We start from the raw sequence: 23,277 nt of genomic DNA, 5'->3' as shown, positions 1-23,277 counted from the left end.
TTTATTGTGTGCCTCTGGTATGACAGTCCCTATGCCAGATGATGGAACATAATAGTTCTAAAAATAAATAAATAAAATCCTGGGACTTCCCTGGCGGTCCAGCGGTTAAGATTTTGCCTTCCAATGCAGGGGGTGTGGGTTCGATCCCTGATCGGGGAGCTAAGATCCCACATGTCTCGCGGCCAAAAAACCAAAACATAAAACAGAAGCAATATTGTAACAAATTCAATAAAGACTTAAAAAAAAAATAAAAGTAGCATCAATAATTCCAAAAAATAAATAAATAAAATCCTAAACAGACTGCACACAATCACCATCCAATCCATTCCACCAACATTCTATAGAGCAACCATTAGGTGTGAGGAAGGTACCAGGACAGATGCTGGGAAAGAAGATAGGAGAAGGGTATAAAACCACATGTTCCCTGCCCTCAACATCGTCTGAATAAAGACATTACAGTGCAGCCAAGTATTCCTTCTTAAACCGCCCGCATATCCAATAGAATAACCACAGGTAATATATCCTCTCTTTGTCTAACTCATGGTTTTACTTTCCTTTCTCATCCTTTATCCCTACTAAAACACCTACAGGCACATTTCTCAACCCTTCATTGAATTTCGGTGAGAAGAACTCAAAGACTTGGACAGCCTGAAAAGCATAGCAACCTGCACAATTTATGTTCTCGATAAACATTAATTAATAGCGGGAAAAATTAAAAAGTTATCTATGAGGAGACACGTCAAATGAACATTATTAAGATGCCCAGGTTTGCAATGAGTCTCTTGGAGTGAACACAGCTAGTCTTAAGAAGAATTCATTTTCTTGCATCACTGCAATAACAGCTCCTAACTGCTTTTGCTGCTCTCACTTTGTTTTTCCTCCCAAATGCTCTGCAGCACTGGCACCAGTTACTTTTTTAAGAATTATTTTAAATACAGATCTGATCAAGTCAGCTCCCTTGCTCAATGACTGCAAAGTCAAGTCTGCCTTCCATACTGGAGCACTAGAGCCCTTCCCAGTGTGGCTCCCACCAGCCTTCCCCATTCACCTTGCCTCCGTCTACCCTTACAGGGGACAGTCCAGCCACACTGGCATTCACAGTGCTCTCCAAATGTTCCAGCCTCTGTACTTGTGTTCAGACGACTCACTCTTCCCAGTTTGCTCTTTCCTCCTTCTCACTTTTGAGATATTAAATGGTCCTGCTAGTTGGAATCAATTTCTCCTCACCTGTGCTCACATAGCCATGCTGTGTTTTCAGCAAGCTGTTTCCTCCCCAGGCCCCAGAGCAGGAGTGGTGTGCTAGTTATCTCAGACCCCCACGGAGCTTTCCACAGTGTGTTGGACATGGAAAACAACACTTTCTGCTTACCTATTGAAAAATGCGTCGAACTTTCAAAAACAAGTAAAAAACCTGCAATCAAACCATGGTTACAAAATTTAGGTTGCTGTTCTTGAGAACTAATAGTATTTCTCTCCATAGATGAGTCTTTCAATATTGGATTGAAGTTTGAGATTGCATTTGAAGTCCGTCCCAGAAGCAGTTCTGGAACCCTTGTTCACGGCCACAGTGTCAATGGGGAGTACCTAAATGTTCACATGAAAAATGGGCAGGTAATGTGTTAAAAATTGTCTTAACAGTCTGTCTCCTCTGATCTTGGATTCTGGATCTGAAGCAGGTTTATTTCACAGAATTATTTCATCAATCTTTCCTAACTGGGGGAAAGAACAAACAACAGGGAAGGTATAACATAAAATTAAAATGCAGGCAATATTTGGATTCAGATTCATACGTTGGGAATTGATTTGATTAGAGCAAAGAGCCACGAAATTGTGGCAAAAATCAATAATTAAAAGGTTTTAACAAAAGAATCGGAAGAGAAATTTTTTACAACAAATGGAAGCAGCAAACATGTTCAACTATCAAAACCAACAAGTACTAAAACATCGCTCTATAATCTATATGCATATATTTTCAACTACTAAAAACAAAAAATTCTGTTATAAACACCACTTTCATCCTTAAATAATATTACTAAAGAACATTCATGAGAGTACTCAAATAAATATGAAGCATATTTTCAATGATGTCCCTAACTTAATATAACTGATTTTCATTTGAGTTCCTGTATATTCTATTAAACCATATAATAATAAAACAAATCCTTATATGGTGCTTTACTGTGTGTCAGATACCATTCCAGTTGCTTTATATGGATTAACTCATTTAATCCCCCCAACAGCTCCATGAAGTAAGTATTATAGTTATCACCCTTATTTTGCAAATGAGAAAACATGGCGCAGAGTGACATAAGTGGGAGCGCTGGGGTGGGAACCCAGGCAGTCTGGCTCTTAGAGTCCATGCTCTTCATCAGTACCTTAGCCTGCCTTGTATAACACATTTCATCTTTAAAATTAAAGGAATTTATTGTGTTATCTTACTGTTCCTTGCCCCCTCTTCTCTCCTGTGTCATTATTTTGTTCTCTCTCTGAGGAACAGTTTAAACTTTCTGTAGCCTACTAAAGAGTGACCCCTTGTGTTCAAATTGCAAAGCTAATCATGTCTGGATGTTTTCTCCTTCCCTGTGGTAAATGTAAGAAATTTCATTTTATCACAATGAGGAGAAATGAAATTAAATTCCACAATGTGCCTTGTCTTTTGCAGGTCATAGTGAAAGTCAATAATGGTATCAGAGACTTTTCCACCTTAGTGACACCCAAGCAGAGTCTCTGTGATGGCAGATGGCACAGAATTACAGGTGAGAAAAGCTGAGTGTCCTGGGTTTCCTTAATAAAGTGAGCCTACACACCCACCTGTGGCATGATGGCTTGGCAGAACTTAGACTATAACTTATATGACAGAATAGGTAATAGATGACAGTCTAAAAGTGGCCAAGAGAAGAGAATCAAATGTTACTGTACTAAAATGTGTATATTGAATCCACATGTGATTTGAAAATACTAATGCTGCCAGAATAGTCTTCGGGAGTTGTTTAAATAATGCATACCTTATGGAGCAAAGAAGTAGCAGAAAGAGTATCCTAACTATTATCCCTTTCAAAGGAAAATGTTATTTTTTGCTTAGACACTGATGTTTTCAGTGATTAGAGGAAAGTGTATGGTTTATTCCAGAATAAATAAAAGCCATTACTGTAATGAATTATTGCCTTTCATGTGAAAATTAATCACTTCAGTGTCACTTATGACCACTCTTTTCTCTGTATTTCAGTTATTAGAGATTCAAATGTGGTTCAGTTGGATGTAGACTCTGAAGTGAACCATGTGGTTGGACCCCTGAATCCAAAACCAGTTGATCAAAGGGAGCCTGTGTTTGTTGGAGGTGTTCCAGGTAAGAGTTATTTTAAAAGGACAAGTTTCCAAATCCAAAAAGACACTAAGTTCTCATAACTGTTATTATACTATTAAGAATTGAGCTATGTATTTTCATAATTCATCTAATAACTCAAAGGATTTTATATACAATATCCTTTCATAGGAAAAAGTGTACTGACAATTATGAAACGTTATCCAAGGATCAAAACAAAGTAACACATAAGAACTACACCACGGCATTCTAACCAGTAGATAACTTCTCTCCCTCTGCTGCATCTGCTTAATTTTTTTCTCTTCACTTTACATACCCTCCTCACATACACACAGTGAAACACACTCTATCTTATCTCTGACACAAAGAAAACTCATACACTATTGCTGCTCTAGGATCTGAGGAAGAACCTTGGAGCACTAAAAGTTTGTGGATAGTTGCTCCTCTTCCACACTAAGAGAGAATACACAGTTCTTCCCGACCAGGACTAGTTTGAAATGTGAAAACAGCTGCAGACCAGAAGTTCCGTTGTTCCTATGTAGTCACATTCCCTGAGAGGTTCCCAGCTGCAGTTCTGTAAACATCATCAGTGACATCACTGCTGTCATCTGCCAAGAATGGTGTATAATCCAGGATGGTGATAGGACACTTATGGACCCTCCACAATTACTTTAAACCTCTGAAGCAGGGACCATGGCCTTATGTTGAAAGTGATTGTTTCACACACTTCATCAACTTGGAAAAATTGAATGATAAAGGTAGCAAGAGGGAAAAATCAAGCTTTTACATCTGGAATTTGGTGGGGATTTTAAGGAAAAACTTAACATGGTTTTACCTCGCATCCTAACTAGACTATTTTAGACTGACCCATGTAAAGGCAAATAATGCTTTAAGAGAGTGAGAAAGATTAAGCATCCAGTCTTGCGTACTCACAAAATAGTAGCAACAAAGCACTCTTCTGCTTTGTAATATGAATTTTTCAAATACCAGTATAGACAATAACAGTAACTCACTGATGAAATATTTGAGACCCTCAAAAAGCAACGCTTCTTCTCCTTTACTCCTGCTGTCCACTCCCATCTCCATTTCTCAGTCCTCCCCTCCTGCTCCAGGCTTTGGTTCTGAAAGAAATACTGGCAGAAACCACATTGCACTTCATGCAGGTACAGTATGGAAGACATGTCCTATCAGTTCCTCCATTTCTGCACATTGCTTTCTTCCGGGAAATCAAAACGTAGTTTAAAATATTTCACAGGTTCCCAGGGGCCTACAGGATCAAAGTCAGCCTGGCATGCAAGGTCCTGATCATCTGCCCCCCCCCGCCCCCACCTTGCCCCTGCCTCTGGGGCCTCCCCCTACCTGCTGGGACTTGCAGTCCTCTGGATGTTCAATGATGGTCTCTTTGCTCCAGGCCTTTGCACAAGTGCACAAGGCATCAGTTTCTGGAAGATGTCCTTTCTTGCCTCCCCTAGTACATTTTCAAGGAACTTCTCCCACTCTTCCCCCAACTTTACTCTTATTGACCTTGAGGATCCAGCTCAGACTTTTTACACACATGCCCCCCTCCCACTAGAGTGTGCTATGCATACCACCTTTGTGGCACTTATTGCAGAATATTGTTGAAGCTAAATTGTACACTCCTTGCTGCCAGAGAACACGACTTCAACACACAACAAATATGTATTGAGTGTCTATTAAGCACTGTGCTAGGCTCCAGAAGATGAACAAAACAAGCGTGGGCTCATGGAAGTTATGGTATTTGTTCTTTACTTTGCACGCAGAGTGCTTACTATATCAAATATTTGTCTCTCATTCAAACAAATATTTGTCTCTCTGATTTGTGTTTGTTTTCAGAGTCTCATCCCAGCATTACACACTGCCATCATCTCTCACTGTAAGACTTGCTAAGCTCTACAGACTGGGTGGGAAAGATATACCTGAAGCCAAATTCTGCCTGCCTGAGACATGCAATGAATAGCAAATTTTAGCTAATGAGCCAACACACAGGAGCTAGCAAGGCATACTCACCAGCCCACTGCACCACTGCAGCCCTTAATTCCATCTACGAATCATGCCAGCAAGCCTAGAACAGAAGCAATTATAATTTAAGCCGAACATCATTAATCACATAATTTTGAGCTGTTCAAGATTAATTCCAGTAAAATCACATCAGAAACTGGGGCATGAAAAAGAATAACTAAAGGAAATTAGGCATAAACAAAACCCCTATATGCACTGAAATCTCTTAGAATCCCAACCAGCTCTCTTATACAAGGCAGAACCCTGGTAACACATTGTTTCTATCAATAAAAAGTTAATGCATTGAAATTCAATGAACTTTATACCAGAAAATTCAACTTCATTGTATGATCATTTAAAAATCAAAATTAGAAGTTAATTTTTTGAGTTAAGGACGATTCATTCCTGTACTGAAGATCCTGCATTATTCTGTATATAGTCAAGCTTTCAACCTGCGGAATGTTTGCTCTTAAAATCATGTGTTGATTTTATCAATCAATTACTTAGGGTTCTGGGGCACTTTATTGTCACTACTGCAATAAATTGTGTAGTGAATTATGCAGACCATAATTTCTACATGAACTATTTCCTCTAGAATTTGTCCCCCATGAACCAAAGGGTGGTAAGCTTGGGCAGAATCAAAATCCATGTTCTAAAACTAGTGTCCAAAATGAACAGAAGAAATAGATGTTTCTACCCCTTACATTCTTTCCTGTTCATCTTTATTCTGATGATGAAGTACACTGAACAGGCGTGAAGAATATATATAGTCATACTAATCTAGAGACAAAGGGAATTGATCTCTTAGGCCCCTTCCAAATCTAAGACCTGATAATTATCATTCTAAATATGAAATGTTATTTCCATGATTTATTTTCAATACAAAGCTTCCACATATTCTTAATCTACATTGCTTGGAAAACTTATTACAGCTGCTTGATGGTATTTAATCTTCCCTTTTTTATCTTCCCTCCTGAGTTACTGATTTCTAAGTGTTTTCCATCTTTTATCTGCTACTGCTCACATAGCTGTTTTGTACATAATAATAAGCTTTCACTAAATGGATTTTAATTTCATGATATTTCTAAGCTCTCTAAATTGCTTTAAATTATATTGCTTCTATCATCTCAACACATTTAATTGTGTCTGTACAATTAATAAGCATCAAGGCTTCTTCTAGATCTCTAATTAAGATAATGGGAGGAAAGTCCCCTGGCATACCCCAGGGCACCTGTACCCACACAAAGACTAGGCTAGTTATCATTATCCTATTTATAGTTCTTCAGCCCTGAGCTCAGAAAAATTAAAATTTAGTTTACTTGAATTCATTATTTTCTCATTATATTTTATGAGCTTGGCAGAAATGTGGAGGATTAAGGATGAAGGGTAATGATACAAATTAAACAAACATTAACCAATTCCAAGAAGAGTTTGGAAGCTAAATTTTCTTTCCTCTGTCTCAGTAAAGCACACAAAATAAGTGAGGCCCAGGTGAAATGAACTCTAAAAAGCATATGTAGATCCCAAAAATTCACTGCTGAGGCTTTACTTGTAAGAGGTAAATTTCAATGGTAAATACACAGCTGAATTATACTCTGAAATTTGATCATGGAAAACATGGCAAAACTTTAAAATTACTACATGTTCATATTACTTCAAAAGCAGATAATATTTCTGAGAAAATGCGTAAATTATTACTATATTCCGTCTTTGACATGTAAATCATCTTGATAATGTGAGCGGTTATGATGTATATTTTTGCCACAAAGTAATATTTGGGCTTGGAACGCCTCAACTGCAGTCTTTGTGTTCATTTCTTTCTTTTTCCAGAGTCTCTACTGACACCACGCTTGGCCCCTGGCAGACCCTTCACAGGCTGCATCCGTCACTTTGTGATTGACGGGCGCCCAGTGAGCTTCAGTAAAGCAGCCCTGGTCAGCGGTGCCGTGAGCATCAACTCCTGTCCAGCAGCCTGACACAGCAGAGCTACTCAAGTACAAAGTTCTTTAGAGCACTGAAAGAAACACAAAGCCAGCCAGGAGGAGTGGCAGTTCTTCCTCTTGGTAGAAGCTTTCATCTAGTTGAGCAGGACTTAAATGAATCATCAGGGACTGGATGTTTATTATTTCTTATTTGGATTCTTACACCTTGGATCCAAAATGCCTGCCATGGATAACAATCAAAGGAGCGTTAAACTTACCTGTATTGTATTACTTCCTGCTGGCGAAATTACTGTTCCTGTGTCTAATAAAATAGAAGGGATTCTAAATAAACACTGGCACACATTTTTAAATCGTGGCTAGATTCTCAGATTCATCTTTCATTTAGGTAAGATAACATTCAACCTATACCAAAATATCTTTGGTATACTTTCTTTATTTGAAAAGATTTACTAATGTACATAAAATCTAAAATTAGATTATAGATTTGCTTTTAGCACTTTTGTTTGGTCTATCAGTATAGCAAGAATATTTTAGTTTTGCTTTTTTTTTTTTTTTTTTTTTGTGGTACGTGGGCCTCTCACTGTTGTGGCCTCTCCCGTTGCGGAGCACAGGCTCCAGACGCGCAGGCTCAGCGGCCATGGCTCATGGGCCCAGCCGCTCCGCAGCACGTGGGATCTTCCCGGACCGGGGCACGAACCCGTGTCCCATGCATCAGCAGGCAGACTCTCAACCACTGCGCCACCAGGGAAGCCCCACATTTTAGTTTTATCAAGGTTTAATAAAGTAAATTTCTAACAAATTATCAGAAAATGGTAATATAATTTGTTTCCAGGAGAGAAAGAAAAGAAAGCCTCAATCGAATAAATGCCTACTTTTTTTCCTTTCTTCCTTAAAAGAAAAAAATTGTGCATGAGGGGAGGTTCTTGTAGGATATTGTTACTGTGTGTTCTGTAGGAATCATGAAAGACATTATAGCAAAGAGAATAAGACAAAGTCATACAATTCCACTTAAAAGTATAGAAGTCCTTTTATTAAAAGTTTTTTCCCCCACATACCTGCAACACAACTAGTCTTATTTCTAAAATTTTAAAATTATTTTTTAGGTATATATATATTAATAAAGTCTAGAAAAGGAAAAATAGGCTTGACTAGCTGGTAGAATATTAAAATATACAGACTGAAATAAAAGAATTATACATGAAAAGATAATCAACAATGAAGACAAAATGAGAAAACAGACCCTCATATCAATAGGATTGAAGGTACATAAGAGGAGTGACTTTTGGGGTATGGGGAGGGAGTATAAAGTATTTTGAGGAATTACTAAGGGAATAAAATAAGCTCTTACATATATATGTAATTATTTACATTCCCCTACTACCCTCATGTCTCAGGTACATTAATAATAATGATGAAGATCAACAAAAATAGCTAATATCCATAGAGGACTTACTAAGTGACAGCCTCCACAGTAAGCTAAATTAAAGCAGATTTCACTTGATCATCACAGTAATCCGATGAGGTAGCATTTGCAGATGAGAAGCCTGAGATTTAGAACGATTAAATACCTCGCCTGCTGTCATTCAGCTAGACTGAGGAGCCAGAATTGGAAATAGGACTGCTGCCTGCCTCCAGGGGCAGTATGACTGTCCCCTTGCTTCCTGCCCCCAGGGGACTGTCTGCCTTCAGGCCAACTCTCAACTGGTCTCTAAAGCTGGAGTCACAGACTCAACCACCTATACAGCCAGAGAGGTATCATGAAGGAGTGAACCTGGTGGTGTCTGACAGAAAATCAAAAGGGCCAGAATTTCCAAAAGAAGCTGGAAATGTGAAATTTGAGGGGCTTGAAATGGCCTGATTTTTCAGTTAGTAACTAATTAAAATTAAAACAACAGCAATCACAAGCGCAAAATACTGGGCTGACCAAACAAAACTTTCTGAGAGCTATGGCCTCTGGGCCTATGTGGCTTCTGAGCTGAAGACTCTGAAGCCAATAGTCTAGGGCCTTAACCAGTACAGATTGGACCAATGCTTAAGACACATTAAGCCTTCACAGTCCTCCCTACAACAGACCCAAGATGGAGGCAGTAGCTCTGGAACATCCTGCCATTTTCTTTTCCAAGAGATTTTCCTGAGACATCCTAGAGGGCCATTCTATGCCCTTCATTCTCAGCAGTGGCCCAGACCCTGGCCAGACCTCCAGTAACTACAACAAGTGTGTACGCAGACTCACATATATGCAGACTAAAGTCACAAAAATTCTTCTACCTTCTCTGCAATTTACAGGGCCACTTCTTTGCAGTTATTATTTCACATTCTTATGCTCAGCAAGTAAGAATCTACTGACCCATATCTGCTGACCCTCTTAACCACACAATGTCCTTCTGAAACCTTGAATTTACCATTTATAAGAGCTTGATTCAGTTCTTAGATGGGACCCCATCTTCTCTCAACTGTCTAGGGAGAAAGAAGTATGATTTCCTTTCTTAGTTAATCATAGTATATTGGAACTTCATACAATAGATTAGAGGGGCTTCCCTGGTGGCACAGTGGTTGAGAGTCCGCCTGCCAATGCAGGGGACATGGGTTCGTGCCCCGGTCTGGGAAGATACCACATGCCGTGGAGTGGCTGGGCCCGTGAGCCATGGCCACTGAGCCTGCGCGTCCAGAGCCTGTGCTCCGCAACGGGAGAGGCCACAACAGTGAGAGGCCCGTGTACCGCAAAAAAATATATATATATATATAGATTGGATGTTCAGAGTAATTTTGACTAGTTGTCATTCATGGCCCCTGCCAGTTCAGAGCACCTTGGAAATCAAGAGGCCTCCCATAGCCCCAGTTTGAAGAAGCAGCCCTATTTGGGCCTGTATCCCACTTCCTCCTCTCATGGCCACAGCTGACTGGGTGAGGGCACCATTCTATTGCTTTCCAGTGAAGCAACATCCCACCATCTGGTGGTATGAAAAGATGAGTTCCAACAACTGAAAATTTTCTCTTGAAATTGTGAATTGGGAAACACAGAAAGAATCAAGCCCATAGCAATAATAGCTGAAGCCAAAATGATCTTACCTAGAAGCATGGTTTTAAGTGTTTACCATACACATTTATAGACACATACTTCCCATTCTATAAACATAGAATAATATATATCCACCTACCCTCTGTCCAGTAAGAACCACCTCAGTTCTCAGCGCACAGTTCGTAAGGGGGCATCTCAGAAGACACTGGGCTATTTCTGTTCCCTGGGCTCCCACTTCCTTGTACATAGCATGGTAGTAGAGGGTGTTAAGTAGGGTCTTTGCTTACCTTAATTGGTGACTACAGCCTATAACTAGGACCATAAAGCAGTAAATACACATTTTAGGTTCACCAAACTTTGAGGTGTGAAGCCAATCCCTTCTCTTTAGGACTGGCTCAAAGAAGTCATTTCAGTATAACCAGCAATGTAAAACCACAATGCCCCCAACAGACTACATACATGTCACACACACACACACACACACACACACACACACACACACACACACAGTCTGTATAAAGGCAACAGAAGAGGCACTGTCCAGAATGTAAGTTCCACGAATTTTTGTCTGTCATCCAATGATGTGTTGTAAGAGCCTAGAACAATGCCTGGCATGTAGGTATATGCTCAATAAATATTCTTTGAGTAAATTTCAGGAAAGCCAAGTTTCCATAAAAGTTACCCCCTCATCTCACCTCCCAAGGCAATCACTTAAAAAGTGCCTGGCAATCTTCAGAAAGGAAAAAGTGATACTGACTTCTCCACTTGGGTTCCCCTGAGCCCCAGGGATCTCTGATTTGCCTGAAGACATGGAGAGAAGACAAGGGGAAAAAATGGCATAGCTGATCAGAGAGACAAGAAGCATTCCCTCAAGTCTTTGGTAACCTTTCAAGTCCTGAAAAGTAGAGGAAAAGATCAGCTACCATGGATAAGGCCACTCAATTTGTAAACTTCACAACACCGGAGGACACCATTCGCAGAGGATACTGCTAGGGGGCAGGATGGGGTGGGCAGAGCATAGATGAGTTTTAGGGGTGAAAGCCTGCTAATCTGCCAAATCATGTGACAGAGAGGCTCACACTGAAGAGGAATGTAACATGACACTACCAACCAGAAGAATAGCAACTGAATCCCTCAAGGAAGGAAGTGTAGTGATGGTAGCTGCTTAGCACTGAGTCCCTCACTAGCCCAGCCAGACCACAGTGAGTTTACAGTGAGCTAAATCAGCAACCTCAGAGAACACATTTTCAAATGATCATGTCTAAAGATGGATGATTCGTGAGCTGATGTCAACCGAAAGGAAGGTTATGAAAGCATGATGCCACAGGGTTGCCCTCAGACTGTTTATAATACTCCCTTCACAGAAAGCTCCTGCCTAGGAATGTAAGGAATATGGGAAGGCATTTATTCAAGGTAGAAGCCTTAGAAGACTAAAGAATTCATCCCAGTGAAAAACTCTATTTATCCTCCTAATGTTTAAAATTTGCAGTGAAGTCCCACTCTCATTTCTGATATCAGTAATCTGTGTCCTTTTTTCTTGTTAATTCTGCCTAGAGGTTATCAATTTTATTGGTCTTATCAAAGAACCAGATTTTGGTTTCATTGATTATTCTCTATTATTTGTCTTTTATTTAATTAATTTTTTCATCTTATTTCTTTCTTTCTGCTTATTTTGGGTTTAGTTTGTTCATCTTTTCTTCTTTCTTAAGGTGAAAGCTTAGATTAATTGACTTTAGACATTTCTTTTTTTTCCCTTTTGGCCACACCGTGCTGCATGTGGGGATCTCAGTCCCCCAACCAGGGCTTGAACCTGTGCCCCCTGCAGTGGAAGCTTGGAGTCCTAACCACTGGACCACCAGAGAATTCCCCTACATTTCTTCTTTTCTGATGAAAGAATTTAAGGCTTTAATTCTAAGCACTACTTTAGTTGTACCCCATGTGTTTGATATGTTGTTTTCATTTTCATTCATTTCAAAATACTTTCTAATTTCTCCTGTAATTTCTTCTTTTATTCATGAGTTGTTTGAAAGTGTTTCATTTAGTATTCCAATATTTGGAGAGTCTCCAGACATTTTTCTGTTGAATTTGAATTTAATTCTGTTGTGGAACATACTTTGCACACTCTGCATACTTTGTTTTGTTGCCTATAACATGGTCTATTCTTGGTAAATTTTCCATGTGTGCTTGAAAAGAATGTATAGTATTCTGCTGTACTGTTGTTCTACTACCAGTTGTTGAAAAATGTTAAGCTATAAATGTGGAGTTATTTGTTCTTTCCATCAGTTTTTGATTCATGTACTTTGAAGCTCTGCATAACATTTAAGATTGTATGACCCTTTTATCATCATGAAATGTCCCTCTTTATTTCTGGTAGTATTCCTTGCTCTAAAACCTTCTTGTCTATTATTAATATAGCTACTCCAACTTCCTTTTGATTAATGTTTACATGGGATATCTATTTTTATCCTTTTATACTTTTAATTTAAAGTAGGTTCATGTAGTGCCTGATTAGCTCAATCAGTACAGCATGAGACTCTTAACGTAGGTTCATGTAGGCACCATCCACTTTTCTAGCCAATCTCATAATCTGTCTTTTAACTGAAGTATTTACACCTTTTGTAATTAATGCAAATGTCAATATGGTTTGGTTTACATCTATTATCTTTGTTCTTTTTTTCCTCTTTTCCTGCCTTCTTTAGGATTGAGTGATATTTATTCCATTTAATCTCCCCGACTGGTGTATTAGCTCTCTGTTACTGTTTGCTTTTAGAGATAAATCTAAAGTTTACAATTACATATTTACCTCATCACAATCAATCTTCAAATACTATTATGCCATTTCATAAATCACCGAAGACACAAAAGTAAACTTCCATTTTCCTCCTCCTGTCTTTTTTGCTATTGTTACCATACATTATACTTTTATGTAAATTATTGTTATTAGTTTTACTTTAAACAGTCATTTGCCTGTTAAATAAATGTTTAAAAATGAGAAAAAAGTCTTTTATATTTACCCACATATTTTCTATTTCTGGTGCTCTTTTTTCCTTATACAGATTTCCATCTAGTATCATTTTTTCCTGCCTGAAAAAACTTCCTTTAACATGTCTTCTAGTACTGATCTACTGATCTGCCTCTAGTACTGATGAAAAGTCCTTACCTCACCATTTTTGAGAGATATTCTAAAGATATGACTTCATTGCCTTCTTGCCTGCATGCTTTCGGATGAAAAGTGCTCTCATTCTTTTTGTTGTTGTTGTTCCTCTGAATGAATGTGTCCTTTTGTTCTATTGGGTTTTAAGATGTTCTCTTTATCCCTGGTTTTTAGACAATTTAATTATATAGTTTTTTGTTTGTTTTGTTTTATTCATGTCTATTTTCTTTGGGATCAATTAAGCTACTTGGACCTGTGAATTTATAGTTTTCATCAAATCTGGAAAAAATGTGGCCATTATTTCTTCAAGTATTTTTCTATTGTCCTCCCTCCTCCTTCTGGGAAGCTACTTACATATATGTTAGACTGCTTGCTATTAAAACACAAAATTTATGCTCTTTTTTCCAGTCCTTTTTTCTTCATATTTCATTCTGGATAATTTGTATAGCTGTGTCTTCAAGTTCATTAATCTTTTCTTCTCCAGTGTATAATCTGTTCTTGATCCCATTCAGTGTATATTTTTATTTCAGAGATTGTATTTTTCATCACTAGAAGTTCAGTTGGGTCCATTTTATACCTTCCATTTCTCTCTTCATTGTGATTATGCTTTCATCTACTACTTGAACACTTACGGTAGCTTGTCTGCTAATGCTATCATCCAGCACTCTGAATCTGTTTCTATTGACTAAATGATTCTCTTGACTATGGACTGCATTTTCCTTCTTTTTTGCATGCCTGGTAATTTTTTGTTGGACACCATCATTGTGAATTTTACATTTTTGGTGCTGGATTTTACTGTAGTTCTTTAAATCTTGAGGGGTTTTTTCCCTCCTTGGATGCAATTTAGTTACTTGGAATCAGTTTGACCCTTTCCACTCTTGCTCTTAAGCTTTGTTAGGGCAGGTCCAGAGCAGCCTTCAGTCTAAAGCTATCCTCCACTCCAAACCCACCCCACTGAGGCAATATCTCACTGAGGACTCTACTCCATATATTAAAAGCTCTTTCCACTATGGTTGAATCACAAATTATTCCCAGCCTTGTATGAGCTCTGAGGAATTTTTCATTACTCCTTTCTCCTTTCCCATGATTCTTTCCCCAGCCTTGGGCAATTTCCTTAATGGATTTTTTTCTCTTCCTTTGAAGAGTATTAAATTTTTATTTGGCAAATAATTAAGTTATTCATGGATCATCTTGATTCTCTCAAGTCTTATTTTTAAACTTTGTTAAAGTTAGTATACATTAACCTTTAATCTAGTGCTACTTTAGACCTCCTACTAAGACATGACCTTTCTGAGGACTCTACTTAATGCCCCACAGGTTCAATAAGGTCTTTCTACTCTGGCTGGTTGGAATTCAAACATCTCCTAGCACTGTGTGAGCTCTCAGAATTTCTCCATTTATAAATCCCTGATGAAAAGCTTTTCTTTTCACCTCATGTAGCACACATGCATCTATATGCAAGTAATTATAAGCTAATAAACCTTTCACTTAAAAAGGTTTATATATATATATATCTTCAGGAGCAGAAAAGTAGACAAGAAACTGGAGAAACTATATCTGACACTAAAGTCAGTCTTTTGGAGAAAAAAAAATTTCATGGGATGAAGACTGGCAACCATCAAGAGGTAAAGAAAGCAAGCTGAGTTTCTTGGAACTATTACAAGAAGAAAAAGAAAACAGAAAGAGCTGGCCTACACCTCAAAACTGAACCTTAAGTCTAATTGAATAAAATTAAAAAATAAAATCTGAGGTTTCTCAATACTAACTGTAGACAATTTCAAGATGACTGGTTGGGACTTGAGGTAATAGTGTGACGATGAGACATAATTTTGCCTGGAAAAATAGGGGTTAGAATCACAGCCTTGACCTCATTATAATAAATTTAACCAATAACCTGAGCTCCCATATGATAGCAGTGTATATGCTTTGCAGATTAACCATGGACTAAGAATTTCCTTCAGTCTTGGGTATTATTTCAAAATGCATAACCCACAGGGCTCCATTTCTCACCCAGTATAATCATTCCTGGGCAGAACATTATCAAAAGACAGAAACTGGCTTAGGGTATTCAAGTGAAAGGATTCAGCTAAGTAGCAACCCAAAAATAAGCAAAGGAAATCAGCCCAAAACACATTAAGCATTTAGAATGGGCCTTTCCTGACTGATAATCAAGGTAGCTTAAGCTTCATTGTGAATTGTTGATATTAATGATCCACTGTGAGCAAGATGATCTCTAAGGCACTTTCTAATTGTGAAATATTATTCTGTCTTATCTATCAAACATAACTGATGGCTTTTCACTACACATGTTTTACAGACTACATTCCGGTTTTTCCCTACAAAAAGTAAATATTTCAACTACTGTCACCATCCAAAGGTGCCACCACTTTTATTTGCTTACCAGATCATAAGATGATGCTGGTCCATTACCCTTGACCTAGTCAAACCTCTACAAAAGACTTAATGATGGTATTTAGGATGCATTTCCTTGTTGCTTTGTGTAGGTGGCTTTCGCATTGTTGCAAAGACAGTGATGGGAACATTAGTTATTGTCAGGCAATGATTTCCAGGGCATCTTCGGAGTTGCCTAAATAAAAGAGCAAATGACATGTACTTAGATATAAAAAAGGAAATTTTTTTCAGAGGACCAAAGTTTGAGTGTATATTCATTCAACTGTTTTAAGTCTTTTTGAAATCTCTGAATGTCACAAAATAAATATAACACGGTGGCACTAATGAGGCAGACATTTTAGACTTACATTGCAAAGAAATTGTTGTTAAATGTTGTGCCATACATTTAATCAAAAGAAACTTATAAATACAAAGATAACCCTCCAGATGTTCTTTTGAAAGGTATGCAGTGATTGCTAAATGGCAAAGAGAAGTGGGGCAGGGGGGAGTGCATAGTTATAAACATAAGTGATAATACTATGGCAATTCATACATATATGCACCTTAAAATCACTCCAGTTGAGTGATTTTAAAACTAGAATATTTGTGGAAAAATATAAAACTGAACATATTATTCCACATACTATTCAAATGTTGATAGGATCTCAGGTTTAAAAGAGCCCTTAAATAACATCTAGTCTAAAAATACACCTAGTGCTTGAATTTCCTTTCCAACATCCCCATCAAATAATAACCCAACCTTAAACATTTCTAAAGACTATTGATCAGTATTTCTGAAGTAGCCTATTTTATTCTTGAATAACTCTGATGTTTAAAGTACCTACCTTATTAAGCTTAAATCTGTGTTCTGAAAATTCCAAGCCATGAGAAATCAAACAATGTACTATGGTAAACAGAAGAAAAGTGGAATAAATCCTATTATAGTTTTCTTCAATTTTGCAAAAATAGACTCGTCACCTCTCTATCACTCTCCTTCTGCCAAAGGTCAAGTCAAAGCCAAAGTGACATTGACTCTGAGGTCTGAGTCTTTTTCATATTTTGTAGCCTTAGGCCTAGCACAGTGCCCTGCACATAATAGCACTAAAGGTTTGCTTATTTGATTGAATGTTATATAATCTTGAAACTATTAACAAAAAACTAGCTAAATATTTACCCCCCAAAATTGGTCTATCATTCAGACTTACAATATACAGACTCTATGCTAAGAAAACCTAGGCTCTGGTAATTCTAATTTAATAACAGCAATGCTCCTAGGCTTCTTTCTTACTAATTGAATGTCAGCTAAAGCTTGCATTGATGATAGCCATTACACATCTCCTCAGCTGTTAGGACAAGAAGACTTTTTACCTGGTTAGTAACATCTCTTTCCCATTACAGGAAGCACTGGAGCTCAGCCCAGGCTCCAGCCCAACTGAAGGATCTCCCCCTTCCATTGGAAACCTCCTTGGCTGGGTCCCAAACCGAAAAGGCATAATTCACTGAAAACCTAGATTAGAAAGTTAAAATAATGGAGAGGAGGGGTGAGTTGTTTTTAAATAGTTCTTTGAAATTCTTAATATTAATTTTGCTATAGGCATATAGAAACATTCGGAAAATGACATACTTAATATAAAAGTACATAAATACTCTATTATATAACTCTCCTTTACATACAATTTTAAGTCTTGAGCAAATATAAAATAGCCACTAGATGATAAAGTAAACTGTGCCCTATGGTTAACATAACTGAAGTCCATTTATGTTATGTGAAAAAAAATTGTTTTCTTTTGAATGGTTATGGCAATTGACAAGCTTGAGCTCCCACTGCCTCTCTGCCTATCTAAACCCTTGTCTTCCTTTGAAGTACAGGAGTTTCACATCTGCCTGATATCTACAGCTATTCCTCTCTTCCTGGTGATTATTTGTTAACCCCTGCCTCTCTACATTTACAGTGCATTAGTTAAGAAAGTGCCTTGGAAGAGCTGGACTGACCTGGATTCAAATCCTGGCTCTGGCTCTTCCCAACTATGTGATCTTAGGCAAGGTACTTAACCAAGTATGCTTCTCAAAGATAAACTGAGCTCGGGGCTTCCCTGGTGGCACAGTGGTTGAGAGCCCGCCTGCCGATGCAGGGGACACGGGTTCGTGCCCGGGTCCGCGAGGATCCCACATGCTGCGGAGCGGCTGGGACTGTGAGCCATGGCCACTAAGCCTGCGCAACGGGAGAGGCCACAGCAGTGAGAGGCCCGCGTACCACAAAAGAAGAAAAAAAAAAGATAACCTGAGCTTAATAATATTATCTACCTCCAGGGTAATAGTGGGGATTAAATAAAGTAATACATGTGAAATGCAGTGCCTAACACGTAGTACAGGCTCAATAAATGTTAACTGCTATTACTCAGCAGATACTACTGAGCATGATTAAATATATACATACACATATACAATGTAATGTATATATGAGATACATACGATATATATGATACACATACACACACACAACTACACTGCCTACTGTTGCCTCTGCTTGGAATTCTTCCCCACCTCACTGCTCCCACACTTTAGTTGTTAGGGCCAACTCATTCATTAAGTCTGAATTTAAATTTCACTTTCTCGGAGAAGATTTTTATAAACCCTCCATTATATGTTTTCTTAGCACTCTACTTCTGCTTTACAGCAGTTATCATCACTCTAATTCAGGATTTCTCAACTCTGACACTATTGACATTTAGGGTCATATAATTTTTTGTTTAGGAGGGAGGAGACTGTCCTGTGCATTGTAGGAGGTTTTGCAGCATCCAAGGCCTCCACTCACTCACTCACATGCCAGGAGCACCCCAAAGTTGCGACAAAAATATCTCCAGACATTGCCAAATATCACTTAGTAGAAAAGGGGAGAAAAATCTCCCCCTGTTGAGAACCAGTGCTCTAATTTTTTTGTAAATGTTTTTGCTTAATCGTCCCCCCCCACTCCCATTCCATGTCTGTCTTTGTCACCACTGATTAAATCCTTAATACCTAGAACAGTGTCTGGGACACAGTGGGTAATTAATAGCTCTATCTTGTATAAATTTACATGTCTTCAGCAAAGGGCAGGAAAAATGAAAAATGTCTTGTAACTGTTTCTTATGCCTAGTGCAGTATTCTATGCCTAATAAGTGTTTATTGTGGTAATAATAAAACTAAATTATTAAAAGTTTTGGAATTTGAATATTATATAATAGTTTTTATAGACTGTGTGTCCATTATCAAAGAAAAAAGTGTTATGCTCAATGACAAGTTAGTAAAACCATAGTAAAAACTATGGTTTAGTATAACTAGCTATCATATGTAAGTATTAAGCTTCAGCTAACTTGATCAAGGATACACAGACTTATCAAAATAGGCCGAGTCTGATTCCTGTAGAGATGAATAAATCAATTGCTTCTACTGACCTTCCAGAGAAGGCTGGAATTGCCAAAGGAATGATGATCAAATGTTCCGGTGATACCCAGAAATTGTGACACCAGAAGATTCTTTCACATAATTTCCTACCTGCTAACAAATATCACGATTCATAGCTCCAGCAACAAGCTGAAACCTAGCTAAAAAATTGTCTCTAAAGTTTGTGTGAAGCTTTTATTCTTGTTGTCATTGCCTTGTTTATTTTCCAACATTAAATATTTTAATTTATGAATTACTTTATCTATATCTATTCTAAACCAACAGTCTAATCAATCTGCACAAAATCACGAGATTCTCCTCACTTTATATCCCAGTCTCCTCATTACCTTTGTCTTCCAGACTTTCCCTTGACTAATAACCCAAATTAATCCAATCTAGTCATGTCCTCGTCCTATGCCAAAAGCCTCAAACTGCACCTTTACAAATTTCTTTATCGTTCTTCCTATGTAGGACTCTCTAAACCCTCTCTCTAATGCCTGGACTACCTCTTCTCTCCCGTTTCCTCAAAAGGGGCTTGAAATTCCCACGTGACAGGAATAAGGAGGAAGGAAGAATACATCTTATACTGTCTGCCTTCAGTAACATTATACCACTTCCAACACAAGAAAATTACAAGAATATATTCTATTTCCCCTCTCACACCCTGTATTACTTTGTTGTCATGTACTTTACATCTACGTATACCATAAACCCCACAGCACATTATTATTAGTTCTTCTTTAAGCAATCATCTCTTTAGGAAATTTTTCAAGAGAACTCCTTTATATCTACCCCCATATTTATCATTTTCAGTGTTATCCCCTTGAGTAGGTCCAGATTTCCATCCAACAATTTTCCTTTTATCTGAAGGTTTTCATTTAAATTTTGGACTTCTGGTGATTAATTCATTCACATTTTGAATGTTTTTCCTTAATCTTCATTTTTGAACATTCTTTTTGCTGGGTATAGAATCCTAGGTCAACAATTTTGTGGGTTTTTTTTTTTTAAGGACTTTAAATATTCTTCTACAGTGTTTTTTGGCTTGCATTGTTTCCAACAAGAAAGTCTGCTGTCATTCTTATCTTCGTTCCTCTGTCTCCCCAACTCAGGATGGCTGCTGGGCTGTGTTTCGATGCTATTCATTAGAAAGAAACCACTAGGTCCAGCCCAGACTCAATGGGAGGTGATTACACAAAAATAGAAGGCAGATCATCTGTAGAGAAGTTCAAAAAAAAATAGGAGGCAGAGATCACTGGGTACCATCTGAGAGGCTGCCTATCACAGATACTGTGTTTTGGTGTCATGTTCGAGAGTGCTTGTGATACACTTACAAATGTTTTTCATCAAATATTTCTGGCTTTCTGTCTCCCAGAAATTGTAATTCTTGGTCCCCTTATGATTACTTGGAGCCCATGTGACTAGCTTTGGCCAGTGAATTAACAGCAGCCATTAATTGCAGTACAAGACCCTCCTGAGTTGTCTTTCTCTTTGCCACAAAACCCAGGAATTATCAAAGAGTGGTAGCTCAGCAACTTGGGTGCCAGGGTGAAGATAACATAAAGCATAGCCACCAGACTCCCCCCCTCTAATGGACATGTATCATGCGCAAAAAATAAACAACTGTTGTTTTACACCACTGAGATTTGGGGGTTGGCTGTTACCACAGCATAATAAAATTTATCCTGACTTATACAGACTTAGGTCCAGACTTAGGTACTGCCATAACAAAAACATAAAATATAAGTCACCAGCATAGTGGTCAAGCAGCGAGTGTCAAGAAAATTGTTATTGGAAACTGAGAGGATAGTTGTCTATGTTATTCAGTGGCAAACCTATTGGAAAAGTCTTTGGAAAACTCTGTGATAACCTGGAAAGCAGATGATTTGCTGGTGAATGTTAGGTGAAGAGGTTGGAAGAAAGAATGTCAGTAACATGTTAGCTGCTGTTGGCTGTGTCTGTCAAGTTATATGACAAAGAGATGGGCTCAGAAATGCAGTGTGCAAGCAGGAATAAAAATTGATAGAGTGCCCACAAATTCAAAGTATATTTAAATGACAACTTTGAAAGCCATAGGAGTATATTTTTCTTGGAACACATTTTATTCCTTCTCAGAAATTTGTAGCATCTTTGTAATGTCGTCAAATACTAAATGTATTATAGATGAATCTAAAGGAGGCTTATTGTTTTTTCTCCATGCCGCCCCCCAACTTTTGTTTCTTGCCTGTGTACGTAAACAGTTCTTTCTTTATTCTGAAAACTGAGTAACTGAACCAGGATATATCCCTTAGTGTTGACTGTTCTATAGAAATTATTCCATGTAACATGGTACATGCTTTTAATCTATAGATTTTTCCTCCTTTATTATTTTTTGTATCAATAAGAACATTTCTTCTTCAATTTGCTGTGTTCTCTATTTCAGGGGCACTTATTAATCTTATGTTGAACCATCTTTACCTCTTTCACATATATTATTTTCCAAGAGATTTTATACCTTTGTCCTTTGCCTCAGTATTCTCTGTGATTATCTCAATCCTTTCTTCTAATCAGTAATTTGATTTTCAGCTCTCTAGTCTGCTTCTCTGTGCTTCTAATTATTCATTAGTCCTTTAACATGTTTTGGTCTTTAGTTTCCTTTCTCTTTTATTTCCATTTTAGTTCATTTATTCACCAAATATTTATTGATTACCTATAGTACACCAGGCAAAGTTCTAAGTACTAAGGATATAGTAGTGAAAAAAAACAAGGCAAGACTCAGCCCTCAATACCTTATTTTAGCATCTTGTCTTTAAGTTCCTGTACTACCAAATTCATACTCTTATTATTAATAAGTTCCTCTACAGCACAAAAATTATATGAGTTTTCTTTTTTCCCCTTAGGTTAAGTTTTACAGGTCATGTACTTCATTCATCTTTTACATGCTAGTTTCCTTCCATCCTTCCTTCCTTTTACAGGAGTAGTCTTTATAATTTTCATTGATGTTTTTCTCTTGCTCACATTTAACATATAAAATTTTGCCCAATCTATTTGCTTGGTGTGTTAGACAGCTATTGCTCCAATACTATTGCACCCCAAAATCTCACAGCTTTAACCAAAAACCTTTTTCTTGTTAAGACTGTGGAGAGCCTGGTGTTCAGCTGGTCTCCACTTGCCTCTCCTGGGTTTGGTTAGGATTAGCAGTACTCCACACTTCAACTGAGATGCAGATTCAGATCTGATCCACATGTCTTCCTCATTTTGGAAACAGCAGCCACCTGAGGTAGTTTTTCTTACGAAAAATAGCAAAGACCAAGAGGCAAAAGCATGCAAGCACACCTAAAACCTTTGATAACTGATATCATTCCACTGGCCAAAGCAAGCCACCTGACCAAGCCTGACCAATAGGACAAAGACGTATACTCTGCCTACCCCCCTATGCCAGGAGGTACTGCACAGTCATGTGCAAAGGGAGAGAGTAAAGAATTCAGAGCAATACTCCAATCTACCATACTCTGCTATTCTGTGGGTAAATTCTCCTTGACTTCTTTCCTACTTATCTGAAATCTGCTCTTCCACTCACAGAGTTTGAAAGGTAAATTGTATTTTCTTTTGCACTGTGTTTTTATCGGAGGAGGTGTATCAGAGAGAATTCCACGAGAGCTGTGTGTAGCCTTCTGGGTGGCCTGCGTTCTGCTTGCTCTTCTGAAAGTTTGTTGAATATTTTAAATGAGGTTTCAGTCCATCTAATTAGGAGTGCATTCAACTTTAGGATATGTTCAGATATATGACTTCAAGGTGGACTCCTGGAAAGTATAAACTCTAAAATGTTTCTTCTGCTTCTACTGAAGTCCTAAAGTGGCTGGTAGGTAAGGTTCTACCTTGACTCTCAAGCAGAATTTCCTCTCAGTCTGATTCTCCCCAGACTGAAGTTTTTAATGAGACTTGTTAGAACTTTCTTAATTTAATTCTGTTCCTATGTATGACCTCTAGGGAGTCATGACTAGGACCTAACCACTGCATGAAGGGTAGA

At 38.0% G+C, this 23,277-nt stretch overlaps 2 protein-coding genes across 5 annotated transcripts in view; one reads left to right on the top strand and one right to left on the bottom strand.

Moving 5' to 3' along the window:
* Nucleotides 1-17,372, top strand: part of LAMA4 (laminin subunit alpha 4) — a 161,013-nt gene extending 143,641 nt beyond the window's left edge. For 2 of the 4 annotated variants that reach the window (XM_029223945.1, XM_029223944.1), the window contains exons 36-40: nt 1,481-1,611; nt 2,663-2,756; nt 3,227-3,346; nt 7,172-7,669; nt 17,247-17,372. In XM_029223945.1, the coding sequence (XP_029079778.1) occupies nt 1,481-1,611; nt 2,663-2,756; nt 3,227-3,346; nt 7,172-7,317 (491 nt within the window). In that variant the 3' untranslated portion in view covers nt 7,318-7,669; nt 17,247-17,372. Of the gene's footprint in view, nt 1-1,480; nt 1,612-2,662; nt 2,757-3,226; nt 3,347-7,171; nt 7,670-17,246 lie in introns of those variants that run through there. The other 2 variants (XM_029223948.1, XM_029223946.1) reach the window with 2 other exon arrangements.
* FAM229B (family with sequence similarity 229 member B) lies at nt 15,918-17,341 on the bottom strand. Its single transcript, XM_029223949.1, has 2 exons — nt 17,217-17,341; nt 15,918-16,044 (listed from the first exon to the last, which is right to left on the bottom strand). Exons 1-2 carry the CDS (start codon nt 17,339-17,341, stop codon nt 15,918-15,920), a joined length of 252 nt encoding a protein of 83 aa, XP_029079782.1.
* Nucleotides 17,373-23,277: the final 5,905 nt, after the last annotated feature.

Source organism: Monodon monoceros, unplaced genomic scaffold (assembly GCF_005190385.1).
Source record: "Monodon monoceros isolate NGI ecotype Baffin Bay Population unplaced genomic scaffold, NGI_Narwhal_1 Super_Scaffold_15, whole genome shotgun sequence".
Taxonomy (NCBI): Eukaryota; Metazoa; Chordata; class Mammalia; order Artiodactyla; family Monodontidae; genus Monodon; species Monodon monoceros.
The sequence above is the reverse complement of the archived record's forward strand: the minus strand, read 5'-3'. Positions and strand labels throughout refer to the sequence as shown.

What these genes read in the sequence shown, in the direction of transcription:
- FAM229B (XM_029223949.1), bottom strand. Translation starts at nt 17,341, where the DNA reads ATGCCTTTTCGGTTTGGGACCCAGCCAAGGAGGTTTCCAATGGAAGGG. An exon ending in AAAGAGATGTTACTAACCAG is followed by an intron (nt 16,045 to 17,216) that starts GTAAAAAGTCTT and finishes TCTTTTATTTAG; the next exon opens with GCAACTCCGAAGATGCCCTG.